The 15,393-nt window shown below is 34.8% G+C and overlaps 1 protein-coding gene across 1 annotated transcript in view; it reads left to right on the top strand.

Annotated features, from left to right (window-relative positions):
• The first annotated feature begins 4,016 nt into the window (after window positions 1-4,016).
• Window positions 4,017-15,393, top strand: part of LOC145666455 (uncharacterized) — a 66,816-nt gene continuing 55,439 nt past the window's right edge. The window contains exons 1-3 of the mRNA XM_081733687.1: window positions 4,017-4,170; window positions 11,011-11,119; window positions 13,547-13,597. Coding sequence (XP_081589813.1) covers window positions 11,092-11,119; window positions 13,547-13,597 — 79 coding nt within the window. The 5' untranslated portion in view covers window positions 4,017-4,170; window positions 11,011-11,091. The remainder of the gene's footprint in view (window positions 4,171-11,010; window positions 11,120-13,546; window positions 13,598-15,393) is intronic.

The raw sequence follows: 15,393 nt of genomic DNA on the forward strand, positions 1-15,393 counted from the left end.
TCGCGATGTTACAATTTGATTTCTCCTCACATAAAAAAGAGAAAAACAATAGTAATAAAAGCTTTTACTCCTATTAGGCTCGAACTAACAACTTAATTCGTACAGACTAGTTGCTCTGACCAACTGAGTTTCGATTTCTTACGCGAAAGAAGTCTGTTATATAACGAGGCATGCTTTTCATTATGATCGTGCTGTTAATTTATTCTTTCGATAGGTAATTTCCACTCTTTGCTTTACCTACATAAATAAATGTATGGATTCATATATTAAGTGTCTTTGGGTAATGTGTGTAATAATTTCGCGACAAATATACTTGCTTAAATTCATTGTATGCTATGATTTGCCCTGATTGTCTGTTCATATGGTGGTTGGAAAACACACGTCAAAACTGTTCGAAGTAATACAAACACAGCTTAAGAACAGGGACTGAACTGAATCATCACTCGATTGATCTTGAGGGCAAAAAACACCAAAGGGTAGGTATAAACGAAAGTCAGCATGCATTTCTGTGGAGCTCTGTTCAGTATCACGGTTCTCTGGCAAACACGTTTGTTCTTAGGAGTATATATTACAAACCTAACCTTTCGATAGAGCGCATTGGCAGAGAACCAAAGTAAAGAAATTCTTGCCCTGGTTAAGTTGGGGTACCACCATGTGCACTAAAAAATATCGCGTCTCCTTGAAGTGATACTTTAACGAAAATAACTCGTTTTCCTTTATATATTCGAAGTTTCTGAGGGTTTCAAAATGAGGAAACATTACTGACAAACAAGGACGCATTTAGGGGTGGGTTCAGGGGGTCCGGACCCCTCTGAAATCCCGACTTTTCTGTAAATTTAACATAATTTTGGGGGTTATTTTTTAAAAAATATTATAATTTATCCTAATATTGAAGTCGGACCCCCCATATAACTTTGGACCCCTCTCGAAATAAATTCCTGCATACGTTTTTGCTGACAAATATATTTTCAATATATTCGTTAAATAATAAAGTAAAATAACTAAATTAGGAGCAAAAAGCTTCAACACGGTCCAACTTTTGTCCACTGCCAATATTGTTAGAAGGGATATTAATAGCAAAAACTCCTAGTCAATGCTGAACCTTGGAACTTCATCCCGAACACAAGCATATTTTCGAAACACACTAAGGCCTAGCCAGAAAGCATTGTAAGCGAGTTACGTTTGGCAACATCGCACGGATACAAATGAATACTGAATTGCATTGTAACCCGTTCCTACTACTACTATTTTTACTACTAACTTTGCTATGGATCTGTATAGTACAAGGGCAATCTTATTTTAATGAAAGAAGTTTAATGAAAATTTTAAAAAAATAATTGTTAAATCACTTTTTGAATATTATTTTAAATCTTTTTTTAACGAAAGAAGTGTTATAATTTTTTTAAAAAATAATAAAAATAATTCTCCTTAGGAAGGATTTGAACCCACGCCAAAACCAATCTTTCTTACTAGCATGCTGCGCTAGCTCACTCAGCTACGAGAGCCGACAGCATTTATCGTTTACTTTGTGCTATATTTACGTCATGACTCGTGATGTCACCAATAGGATCAAGATATAGACGTCATTATTTTTCCTACATTGCAGAGTCTTCCGAGATTTGATCATTGTCTACTCGGACTGGAATTGTCATTTGGAACAAACACTTGAATATGAAGCCAAAAATTCCTTTAAAATAGACGAAAACTTCGAAAGTTTTAAGAATTTTAATATTTTTGCCTTTTCCCATAAGGGGGTCACAGCCTCTACACCGAAAAGCCCCCCGAGATTTGATCATTGACCACTCGGACTGAAATTCCCATTTGAAACCAAAACTTTAATATGAAGTAAAAAATTAAACTTTTACATCAATTTGAACTGACTGGGTTCCGGTTAACCACACTATTATGTTTAGTTTAGTTAAGTGGTAATTTGTGACAGCTTCACATCATCAAAAGAATCCTTCACTTCACCGCTTCCCCCCCCCTCTCAGGAATCCGTGCTGGATCAGCCACTAGAATCAATAGACACTTTTCCTATTCTTTTTGTCACCCTTGGTTGTGTAGGAGCTCCCTCGAACAAATAAAGAAGCGGTAATATTACAATCAAGGGGAGCTATGTATTAGGTATCTCTTTAGTTACCTACCCCTAACCGCACAGGGTTATCTTCGGCAGAATTAAAAATGCTACGTGATATTCCAATCATGAAGGGGGAGAGGGTGATATAAATATATTTCTTATTCATTTTGTCTGCCCTGCTTATCAGAAATTACGTAACGTTGTCTCTGTTTGTCAGTAACGTTGTCCTTGTCTGTTGGGAGGGTACTGAAATGAGAGGGGCAAAAAAACATCGTTCCGCCTCCCACATGGTTGCTCAGATTATTACAAAAGAAAGCATTTTAAACTAAGATGTCTAAGGTTACTAAATTAGGTAAGTATGGCATATTCAGGATTATTATGATTATTATTATTACTATTACTATTATTATTATTATTATTATTATTATTATTATTATTATTATATGAATGTCTTTGGAGCACCGAAATTGTGTAAGACGAACCATGGTATGTAAAGGTTTAAGATGGGTGGTCATAGGGGAGGAAAAAACAGGATTTTTCTCCATCTGACTCTAACGTAAAGATTATGTGCTGAAGGTAAGAAGCATCATCATTCTACAATAGGTTGCTTTTACGTAGAATATCAGCTACTTCAGTTCTCCTCCTTCGGGCTACTTACCTCATGTGCTAAATTCAAAACAACTTCAATTTAAAACAAATACATTGTAAAACTTTTCCGTAATTAAACATCTAGGGAAAATTAAACATTTAATAGGGAAATCTGTTATCAAATTTCCAAACAAGTAGATAGAAGACTATTTAATGATAAACATTGTGAAACTTTATAAAAGTCTCCAAATTACAATTAACGTTTTCTGGAAAACATTCGTTATACACCAGCGAGCATATTGTGAGCAGTGAGCACAGGGAAAATAATTACGAAACTATTTGCAAACAAAAATGAGGAACACTAATGCAAATGCGACTTTTTTTTGGTATTGTCATGAGTTTTACACATATGTTACAATTTGATTCTTTCCCACATAAAAAATGAATAAAATAACCATAATAAAAAAAGTGACAATTGCATTTCTATGGGGTTCGAACAGCCACCTTCGGCGTACACACTCGTTGTTTTAACTAACTGAGCTATTTGTTTCCTTACAACTGAATCTGTTCTACGGTAAAAATGATTTTTCATTACGATCGTGCTACCAATTCGTCCTTTTCCATAGGTAATTTCAACTATTTGCTCTATCTATACGTTAATACTTGGCATAGATTCATATATTTGAAGTTTGCAGATAATGCACGTAATAGGACATATTAGAAATGTTTCGTTTGTAGATCTAATCCACATTTCTCTCATTGCTTCGTGTTGAACTGCAGAATTCCCTCACGTTCTTGAAAAATTCCCACTTTAGCAGAGTTGGTAATTCTCGTAATTTCGGTCGATTTAATGTTTTTTGCTTCTAATTTATTTATTTTAAGCTAATATCTAACACAAATATTTAAAACGGGCTTGTTATTAACGTTTCCTGCTTGGGAAACCTTCCGAAATTTCGAACATATAGAGAAAACGGAGACATTTTCAAAAAAACTTCAAAATAAAGAGACGCGTCATTTAGTTTGCTCATAGTAGTACAGTGTACAGCAAGCCGAAGGCTTGAGAAAAATGAATAATAGTAAAAGTAATAATAAAAGCCCTTCTGACACGGGTTAATTCCCGCGGTTAGAATCGAACAAACTTGTTGACATACTGTATATTAGCAGCCAGCTGGAATATGTACCAACAAAGTCAATTGAGTTCATTATTTGCGAGTGAACTTGCATTTAAAAATGTACATGTTCTTCAAACACCAAAAAATCGATGAAAGAAGTGTATGTTTACCTAAAACCAGTGCGTATTTATAATAGAATAAGATAACTACATTTAAAAGTAGTTTGAACGAAAAAGAGTCACAAGTACTAAACGTTGTCGGTACACATGTTTCTACCAATGACGATGAAACTTCTTCGCGCGCTGGAAATTTGCGATTGTCATATGTTTCCTGGCGCGCAAAGTGTTCTTGGGGGTAGAGGGTTGTGTACGTGTAAATAGATTTAGTTTATGGGTAAGTATGTTTTTTTACGTATTTAGTTGTCTTTAGTGATGGTGAATGAATATTGACATTAGAAATGTTTTTAAAGATTAGTTGCATCTGCAGATGCGAGTTTGTGATGAAAATTACAAGATTTCTGCTCATTTAGTGTCTTCTCGTACAAGCAAAAGTATTAAAAAGCAGGGTAATAGTATACAACAGGACCTCATTATGTCCAGTGCACGTGCATACTTCCTACTGTTGCACTACGTATGAAAATGATTTTATTACATGTAGAAGTGGTAATAGAACACGCAAGAGACCCAGATCATGTTGTATTCACACTCCAATATGAAGTGTGAATACAACATGATCTGGGTCTCTTCCGTGTTCTATTACTACTTCTACATGTAATAAAATCATTTTTATACATAGTGCAACAGTAAGAAGCATCCACGTGCACGTGACATGCGATATGTGTTTCAAATGCCCCACATATACTCATACAAAATGTACAAGGGCACATTATTATTCTTCGCATACCATATAAAAAAAACACATTCTTAGAAGAACACCTGTAAGTACAAGGGCCATTTTAAGAATGCAATAAAAATTAGGGAGGGAGTACCAAGCGAAAAAGCGCACATATAGCCCGAAGTACAAGGGCTATATTATTGTTAATCACGAAATATAAAGGTGTGGAAAAGTTAATGCCTACAATGACCTACTCAGCAACATAGAAGTACTTACCGCCAACGTGCTGAAATTTTAATACATTAAACTATCAATCAACAGAAAAAATCACTTATTATCTCCAATACAAGATCTGCAATACAAGATTTTAAAGCACAAATATAAAAAAAGATTAAGATCGCACATTTACTTCACGATCCACGCACTTTACTTACTTAAACGTACAAATATCACCATTTTCATCTTCTTCCTACCGTACTGCCACCTGCAGAACACAAAGCACAAGCTCCGTCAATATACGCAGAACCAAAACAAAAAAAAAATAAAATAAAAAAAATGGCACCCCCATGTAGGCGGAACCTCTATGTAGAACTGCAGGACGTTATACGGCCCGCAAGAAAATCCCGAAAATGCAAATTACCAATAACATAAGCGAAAGTAAAAAAAAAAAAAAAAAAAAAAAAAAAAAAAAAAAAAAAAAAAAAAAAAAAAAAAACGCGAGCTCAGAAAAACCTCTACGGAATGAGCCCAAACCTTCACGAAACAACCCTTGAAAACAACCCTTCAAAAATCGGTAATCAATCACGGTAGACCTGCTACTACTGCATACAACTCTCAAACAGTTGAAGAGAGTTCACCGAGCATCAAAATAAACAAGTTGTACGATCCCAAAAGTGAAATACATACGTTCTTCTTTATATTCGTACCACCACAAAAGTGAACGACACTCGCTTTTTTACCCCATTTTTAAGTTCCTAGATGTTCAGTGAATAATCTGTAAAAGACTGCACTTCGTGCGTCCTCGGGAAGTAACGAGGCACTGTCGTATACTATATCCAAAAGCAGTCACAGTACGAACCTCTCCTGCTTGATTCACGGCAGTAAATGACCATAAGAAAGATTCCAGTTTTGAGCTTATCTTTACCACAAAAGTTCTGTACCTGAGGTACGCAACGTTTAGTGAAATAAAAACAGAACCCAGTTAATGCTTTGATTTTAAGTATTTTTGGGTTGATTTCTGCTTTTAATTTAATATGAAAGTAAATGTTGATAATTTTTTTTCGGTGAATTGGCAACTATATACTTAAGCCAATTGAGTTACAAGAATCGATTTATCAGCAACAGTCTCACAAAGTAATTCAAATTGAAGATGATCAATAAAATGTAATGAGAGTACCTTTATTACGGAAATTTTTCGTACATCTAAGCTTCCTTAGTGGTTAAGCTGAGCGTTGTCTCGTCGAGTGCTGTAAACCAGAATACGATATCCAGATTAAGGGTCAAATGAGTAATACCATTAAAAAAAAATATGCAGATTTACGGTAGGGATCTATACATGAATTCATTGCATATTTACTTTTTTCATTAACGGGGCTTCTAACCCCCTTCGCTCTCTCACCTATATTTTGTGAAGTCACTCAGAGGGTAGAGCAGGCGCGTTAGTGACAGTGGGTGCATGCTTAAACGAGAATGGTACATAACACTTCATTTGTGATAAAAATATGTCTTAGTTGTCTTCAGTTATAGCTTCACTTAGAAATGAAAAGAAATGTACATGTAAATTTGTAACCATTTCATAATGGATTTCGTATTCCCTGTAAATTTTAAGAATTGATAGATTCCTATTTTAAATCTTTTGCTGTAATTTACTCTACACCTGTACGAATTAATACGACGGGGAACGACTGTTGCTGTGAAAGTTTAACTTGCATGATAGTGCGTACATAGCCAACTCACTGGATTGAAGAATCCAGGTTTATAGTAGGTCCCGTCTGTCATTACACCAGAGTTTCATAAGAATGTGAAGTTCAGACACGTTTCGAGCGTTCGCGTAATAAAGAAGTATTATTTCTTCCTTTAAGAAGCCTGCTGAGTAAGGTGTGGGTTGTACTGAACTGTAGGATGTGACCAACGGTGATTATAGTCAAATATTTGTAAGAGATGGAACAACGTATAATCATGTATTCGACTAAACTGCCGGATAAAACCCATATGAATCTGTGGCTGAAGTTTAGAGTTGCCCCTCCAGTCCAGATTGCCCTTGGACTTTGCAACATACAAAAAACAGTGCTTAAAGTATTAAAAATTGTTACATTTTACTTAACTTCAGTACTCCGTGGGCTTCACAAAAATTTAAAAGGTTTTCTTCATTATTTTTGAACATTTGTTACACCTGTTCGCCATATTCGCCATATTTTACAACTACCATGCTGCTGAAACCTTCCACGAATGCTTCCGCATCCGGCAAATAGTACTAACTTCCATATATCTTTTCTCGTATTAAACATAACTATCCTGCCGAATTTACATTCCTAAACATCAAATAAAAACTTCAAATTATCATTTCTTACCTCATTTCTCCTGTAAATTTTCCTGATTTTTATAAAAAGCGGAGGGGTAACACTAAACTTAACCCGGATCTGTTTTCAACGTTGTGTTACAACTTATCTGTTCTTACTTTCGTATATTTTATCGACTCCTGTTTTATTTTTGGCCTTCACTATTCACTATTAATCACAAATATTTCTTATTTTCATGCTTATTTTGCTCTTTCCTACACCAGTATAGTAATAATGCGCAAATTAGTACCTGGAACTGCCAAGTGTTGCAAACTACACAGTATTCTTTAATGACTGAAACAATGCGGCCGATTAAATATCATGTCTGCCCAATGGGTGAGGTTAAATTTACATTGAAGTTACGCCACCCGAGCGTGACCTAATTTCACGTGGTGTTGAGTCCACTTTGCACATTGTGGTGGACAAACTTCGTGCTCGGGATTTTCCCGTTTCCTCCCACTTTCTCATTCCACAATTTCATTCAATTCTCATCATCACCGTGTCCTTTAGCCTAACCAGCATATTCGTGGGACGTAAAACTTAAAGATTTCAGTTAATTTTTTTTTACAACTTTATTGATTAGAAAAAGTGATTTAGACCTACTTACGTTACGAAAGGTTAAAAGCCCCACAGGGCTCGTTTTGTTCCACCTCGACTCCCATGATAATACAGCAGCATACATATCCTAAGTTAGTTAATAACACGGTGGGTTTGAAACACTTAGATTATGCTCTACTGCCATCAATCCGCGAACACGTACAGTCCACAATTTAACATACGTTTTTCCCCTTATTAATCACCCTATAGTGATGACCTTTCTAACGTTTTGTTACTCTCATTATCACATTTAGTCTGATTCTGTCCATTTTTCCGTAAATTCTGTATTTCGAGGCCACCATCTGTGGCAGTTAACCCTTATATTTACGATGAAGAAGCTTACTTGATGTGCTCCACTTTTAAGTAATATTTGGATTACAGTACCAGAACATGGAGTAATGTTAATTTGAACAAACCTATACATAAATATCTGTGTGTAATGAACGAAAATTAAATGGGAGAACCAACGGACACGATGTCCGCAAACCCTTTGGTCTGGGCTCAGACCAGGATTCACTCGCTCAAGAGATGATTGCTCTATTGCTAAGCCACCGTACTCCATATAATTTATTTTAATTTACACGTTCCAATATATAGAATTTATAGTGATAACAGTTCTTCGGTTCAAAAAAAAAAAAATTGAGATAGGGTGGGATCTGAAGTTTACCATGGGTGGGAATAGGTCAGGATACAGAGGAGGGACGTAGAATATGCAAGCACGAAGATTCTCGATTCGAGAATGGCTACAGTTGCACTTGAAATAATAATCAAAATGTTATTCAGAAGTTTAACGCATTAGTTAAACAACTTCATTGTAATTATAATATGCGTCAGTTGCGAACTCAACTTATCACTGTGGACTAAAATTAAAATGGAAATATATATATTAACTTTATTAATCCTCATGATTTAATTCACGCGCATGGATTTGTTGATTTTTTTTTCTTTATCCGCTTGTTGAATTGTCGAGAGAAGCCGGCAGCAAAATTGCGTTATGTTTACATAGGCCTATGTAAATTATGTTGTTTGTTTTCATTGTATAACTTCGGTGTTATATATACGTGTGAATGTAAGAAATTGTAACACTTACATTGTGCTAAAAAAAAAGTTATATTTCTCGAATTGACATTTCTTTGTACACATGGAGATTTTGGATTTAAAATATCACAGGTAGTACTTTCTCACGTTTCAGTACTATCTATTCCGCGGTACATAAACTAAAGATTTCAGTTTCATTCATTTGGCCTCTTAAGAGTCTTCATCCCGGCGAAATTAAAATACCGCTAATTTTGCAGTAATTATGTGATATCTTCAAATAGATAAAAAGATAAACGAAATGTGGAACAATGTGTAAAAATCTAAATTTACCAATACGAAATCGGTAAATTACGCGTGTCTTTATAGCAGTAAGTATTGTAATATTTAAGCTCTTATCTTCATCCATATAATAGTGCCATTAAGGCATACCAGCATGTCAAAAATTGTGTAAAAATTGAAGTTGTGTAATGTTTCAGTTGCTTGATGAATACGGTGTATGTCGTATCTTTCCTTATCGGTGAACATGATGTAGAAGGGTATCTTTCATATATTTACTGATAGATCTTTTATAACCTAGACTATGACACCCAATCGTGTTAATTCAACTCTTTATCTTACTTTGTTTTCTGTAATTTAAATACAGAGGCTTCTGCGTATGTGACTGAGTTGTATTTAGCAAGTAAGGAAAATCCATGGCACCAGATACGGCAGTGCTCGATTTTCGTCCCTTGGTTTCGCACTCGGGTATCGAGCTAACCGTTGTAAATAAATTTTGTGGCGCAACTGTTAATAAGGTTGATATGATTCTCGATATACTCCCAGGCATTGGTAGCCCTCCCTACTGGTCTAGCGATTAGCACGTCCCTCTTGATGCTCAGAGTCCTATTTTCAATTCCCAGTAAGAGTATCTTGAAATTAGAACGCATTGTGGTGAGTTGGATTCCACGTCTCATATAACCTCGGTCGTGAAGAGACCCTAAATTCCAATTACCCAGGTAATAGTGTATGTATAATTTAAATTAGTTAAATAATATTTTGCATTTTCTATAATCAACAGTTTATGCTTGCCAGATAGCCTTGTTACCTAACTATTCATTACGAAGTTAAACTAGGTGGTTTAGTTAAAGCAGCGTTTCCCAACCTTTTTCAACTTGCGGCACACTACGGATGTAACTTGAAATCTCGGTGCACACTCATAGATATTATTATTATTATTATTATTATTATTATTATTATTATTATTATTATTATTATTTGCAAATATAAAATACCATGGTATTTTTTCTGTGATTACTGATCTCCTCCTCACAGAGATGAAAGCTCGATCACTGGTTTTCTCCTATGCTAATTCATTGTGCTTATTTTTTTATTCTAATTTTAAAATAGAAAACAATTGCAATGAAATATAGGACTCAGATTTTTAAAAATACGCTTTCTTTTTCGAAAACTGTATCCAACCTTTCACTAAGAACGGAGATCACTAAATAACGAACGAACAAACAAATGTCTTGTAGTTTTAACTTTGCTGTTTTAGCCAAAACCGCTGCATATTATTGCAATCACACAGCTTGCGATGCGTCGAAGTCAAAAACCGCTGTTGAACAAATTGTTGTTCTGTCATTCACGTGCGAAAGAGTGTTCTACTAACGTTCACTTGTTGCGTATCGTACAAGTGCTTCCATTTCTCGGTGTTAGTATGAGTCTCAATTGAAGCGCAACATAGCGGCTAACCGTGGAAATGTGTATGAGCTGAAATACTATCTGCTACACAGTAATAGATGTAGAATAATATATTACAATTACTGTATTTTTTCCATGGTAGAAATTCATAGTAATGTGAAATACAAAAATATACATTTTTCCTATGTCTTGCAATTTGGTTGCTATAGAATTAATAATTTTGTTTCGATTTCCTCGCGGCACACCGGTTGGGAAACGCTGAGTTAAAGCATGCTTAATAAGTACCGTAAGATGTTAAAATTACTATAAATTTTTATTAGAATATACAAATATCTTAACTGTTAAAGACAAAAGGTATAACTAAAAAAAAAGCAGTTCAGAAAAGATTAGAAAAATAAGTATATGTTAATAAAACATATTGTGCTAGCTACCTTGTTTGCATTAGTTGAAGATTCTACAGTCGAGTTTTAGTCTCCATAACTATCATTGGAAAGTGAGGTTGCTAATTTGTGTTACTACTTTACAGGCTTTTTACTGACATAAACAATAATCCACTGATTATAAGGCCACAAATCATCTGAAGCAGTGATTACATGTTAATACAATCATGAAAGGTGTAGATAACGCTGTGAAAGGTGCGTAAACTTATGACTTTATTCTTTTATTGCATAAAAAACAATATGTGCATGATATTTATCGATCGTGAAATACATGGAAAACTTTGAGTTACTTTTGTAAGTGGAAGTCTAATTAACGTAAGTTAAAGGATTTTTTTCTCCTTTAATGGTTCATAAAGAGTTTCTGACAAGGCCATTAAGAAGTGATGGCTTTAAGATCCCGAACTTATATTTACAGACAGAGGTTAAATAACTAATTTAACTTATGTAGTTCATTCGTAGAATGTATTTGTTTATTAAATTTAAATGAATATAATTTCATATCTTGATTATAAACCTCGAAGTGGAATAATACAGGGCTAGCATAAATGATTCATTTATTTTGAAAAGACTATATTTTCAAAAGTATTACACGTAGACATATGAAAGATATATGAAAAGAACCCTAAACTCACCGAGTTCATACACCCTCTACAAATGTTCAATATGCCCCGTTGGTGACACGACATATGTCCGAACGATACTCGAGCTCATTCCATACATTTTGTAGCATAGTCCTGTTAATTGTCTGCACTGCAGCACTGATGCATTGTTTGAGCTCGATTAAGGATTGCTGTAGTGGGGGTACGTAAACAAAGTCCTTAACGTACCCTCATAGGAAGAAGTCGCTTGGCGTTAAATCAAAAGTTCTGGGAGGCCAGGTGCTTTTCCCTTTACACATGCAACTAGTGTCCTTGAATTGCCGATACTACTGCAAAATGGTTTATTTATATGGCAGATCTTTTCCATGCTCTCTTCTGAAAGCGCGTTCTACAGCTATAACAGACGAACATATGGTATATTCAAGCGCACACAAAATTTTTTCTTGCTTTCTCTCCATTTTTGAGAAGTACTAACCTCGTGCTGCCACATAGTACAAATTTGGTGAGTTTGTGGTTCTTTTCATATATATCTTTCATGTGTGTACGTATAATACTTTTGAAAATATAGCATTTTCAAAACGAATGAATCATTTATGCTAACCTTGTATTTTCAACAGTCGTACTGCAGATGCTATTGTTATCGGGGGAAAAGTAAGATGAATAACATCTGATCAACATAAAAATATATCACCACATAAAACATTTGTACGCTGCAGGTATTTATATCATAAAGTCAGTTTCATACATATGTACTGTGATGTTTTTTTAATACTTTTTTTTTCATAGAAATAGTTACGTAATGCGTAGATCCGGAAGGTTTGGTGTATCCGTCAATAACTTTAATCCAGTTTCTGTCGAAATTGCTAATATATGTTTTTAATTTGTTCAAGAATTTGTCAAGTTATTAGTGCATACACTAGAAATTTCACCTTCAATGATTAAGTGATTATTTTCCCGAGAAACAAAAAAGGACGTGAAAACGATTGATTATTATAGTGCTTCTTTAAATATGGAACCGAATTCAAGATATAACTAAGGTATAAACACTTTTGCATGCCGTTTTCCTTTTGTCCTGTTACCGTTGTGTTCATCTTCCTTTCATATCTACACTTGCATAACTGATGAAAATACTAGTTATGAGAAGGATTTCCAATTAATCTATCTAGCAGATTAACTTAAATATGTATAATTTATATTGTGTTAATTCTCTGCATAGCAACTTCGTAAAAAGTAATACACTTATATTTTCAAGTACAAAATCTAATAACTGGAGAAAATACTTATGAAGTTAATTCTTTGAAATCTTAGGATGGCAGGGCAAATAGTACTTACCTAGATTCTGAAAATAATATGAACTTAATATTACGCTGCACTCTAGTTAGCTTGATTAGGAGCAGGTTATAAGGAAACTACTTAAACATAAAACTAAATATAAGTCGTTGCTAATAGTCCAAAAGTGAACATTATTTTAACTTTTAATAAATTGGTCCTTTATTTCTGATTAAGTACACCATGTTTAGTGAAATATACATATTTTGTCCATGGTGGTATGGTAAATACGCAGTCGTTTTAAGTGTGGCTTCTACAAGCCTTAAATTAAAAAAAAACTATATGTTTAAAAAAACTGTGTTTAGGAAGGGGACGAGTTACTTTATGAGAAATCAAGTATCACTGTAATTTCTTCAATTTAAAGTTATTTATGAAGAAGTAAATGTTGCTTAGATTTGATGTTTCATGTATATAATAAATATAATCGATTTGCTCTTGTGCAAGCCAGCAGGAGTAAGTTAACGATATTTTCTGCCAGGCTGTTTGAACAACATAAGATTTTTTTTTTCTTTCCGCTAGTGAGCAATTCAAATTTGCTGACTTATCAAGGAAAAAGATAATGTATAATTCCTTGCAGTGAAAAATGGCATTTTTTTTTTTTTTACACGTAGTTTCTTTAAATATGTGAAAATAGATTATAGGGAAGTATTTTATTTATTAATTACGAATTATATGATATATTTGTTTATTTCAGGAGAAAGAAGCTCAGATTTGAAGTCCCCGCCTGCGAAGAAACTGAAGCAAGGTAAGATTTTTTGTAGCTTTAAATGCTCTATGTACTATAGAAATACGTTTTTCTGACGCCCAACGTTATTTCCTCTTCACTTGACCTAGAAGCAAGGTGTTGCAGAATAGAATACTCAACTTTAATGAATGTTTATGAAATGAAATGAAATCTTTGAGTTTTACGTCCCACGGTTATGCCGGTTAGGCTAAAGGAGACGGTGATGATGAGTAATGAATGAAATGGTGGAATGAAGAAAGTGGGAGGAAACGGGAGAACCCCGAGAAAACCCACGCACACGGTGTTTGTCCACCACAAAGTTCACTTGGCGGGGGCTGGGATCGAACCCGGGACCCCAAGCACCAGAGGTGAACGCTCTACCACTGAGCCACCGCGGCCCCATGAATGTTTATGCCAGAGCATTTCAGTTTTTGCGTTATCGAAGTAATGTATGGCAGAGCCGCGAGATATTGAAGGCCAAAAGAAAACGGTAAGTGAATTCTAGAGAAAATGTAAAGATCGTAATTTTTTCACGACCTTGAAAAGATTGAAAATCTCTAATGCACAACCATACTTAAAAATTGTCTATTCAGTTCTATTTGATAAATGGGATTAAATCAAACTAATTCAAATTTTTGTTTGCGATTAAGTTTTAAAATGGGATATGAAACACAAAATATACACTGCAAAAAGAGGCTTCACTGAAATATATTTATATATTTTCGTTCTACCCATCCCCTTCAATCCGATGCTTAGACCTTCCCAAAATAGTTAACTATTTTAGAATTGAGTGAATACCTCTCGTATCGCCGTCAACTACGCACGTGGTTCTTACCTGCTACAACGGCTTCACAAATTGTAGCTTATTTCCTTCATGTACAGACTTCTGTAATAATTACTTGCGAAATAGCAGCAAGGTCGTGCAGAGCGGAGTTCCGCCATACGATTCGCTACTGTTGCAGTTGTAGAAGTTCGACTGGTAGCAGATTCGAAATTATATCAAAGTAAACATTACAAAAGCATAAAACAAGATACTAACTCTTTAATTTCAATATGAAAACCTTTGAGATATTCTGAACTGAAATTCCGCGAAATAAATTCTGAACCGAAGTAAGGAAAAGTCACTACATTCATGAATTATGTTGTATATGTTTTTATATTATTCATTGTTCTAGTTAATTAAAGGAAAAATATTCATGCATCATGTTTTCTTGGTCTTATTTTTCCATGAATATAGAAAAGTCTGTCTGGATAATTGCATATAAGAGAGAGCTAAAAAAAAAAGTTTGGGAAAGTAAATCAAACTAGGAAGTTCTTTCCCGTAATTTTTGTCGTCACCCTGAACGTGGACTCTGAACCATTACCAGGGCTTGAATTCAGTGCAGTAGGCGCGTGTGCAGATCATACAAGGTCAGTTCTTACTGTGGAAGCTACACACATTCGTTGATAATATTTAATCGCAATATATATATATATATATATAATATTAGTACTTATTAAGCATTACTGAATTGCGACCACCTACCTAATATTTTGTTGGTCCATCTTTTGCATAGAGGACGGCCTGGACATAGCATGACATGGGTTTTAGCATTTGCTTATATGTTTCCACGTAAATCTGACACATATATTCCTGATGGCTTCCCACAATGAGACCATCCTCGTTCTACAACATCCTATAAATAGAGCTCCTTCGTGGCTAAGTGGTTAGCGTACGCGCCTTTGGCGTGGGAGACCCGGGTTCGTTTCCCGGCGGGAGCTCGTGTGGTTCGGATTCCACGTTAATCAGTAGGTCCACGTCTCATATAGCCTCGTTG

This window comes from Thermobia domestica, chromosome 12, assembly GCF_964235325.1.
Source record: "Thermobia domestica chromosome 12, izTheDome1.hap1.1, whole genome shotgun sequence".
In the NCBI taxonomy this organism is placed as follows: Eukaryota; Metazoa; Arthropoda; class Insecta; order Zygentoma; family Lepismatidae; genus Thermobia; species Thermobia domestica.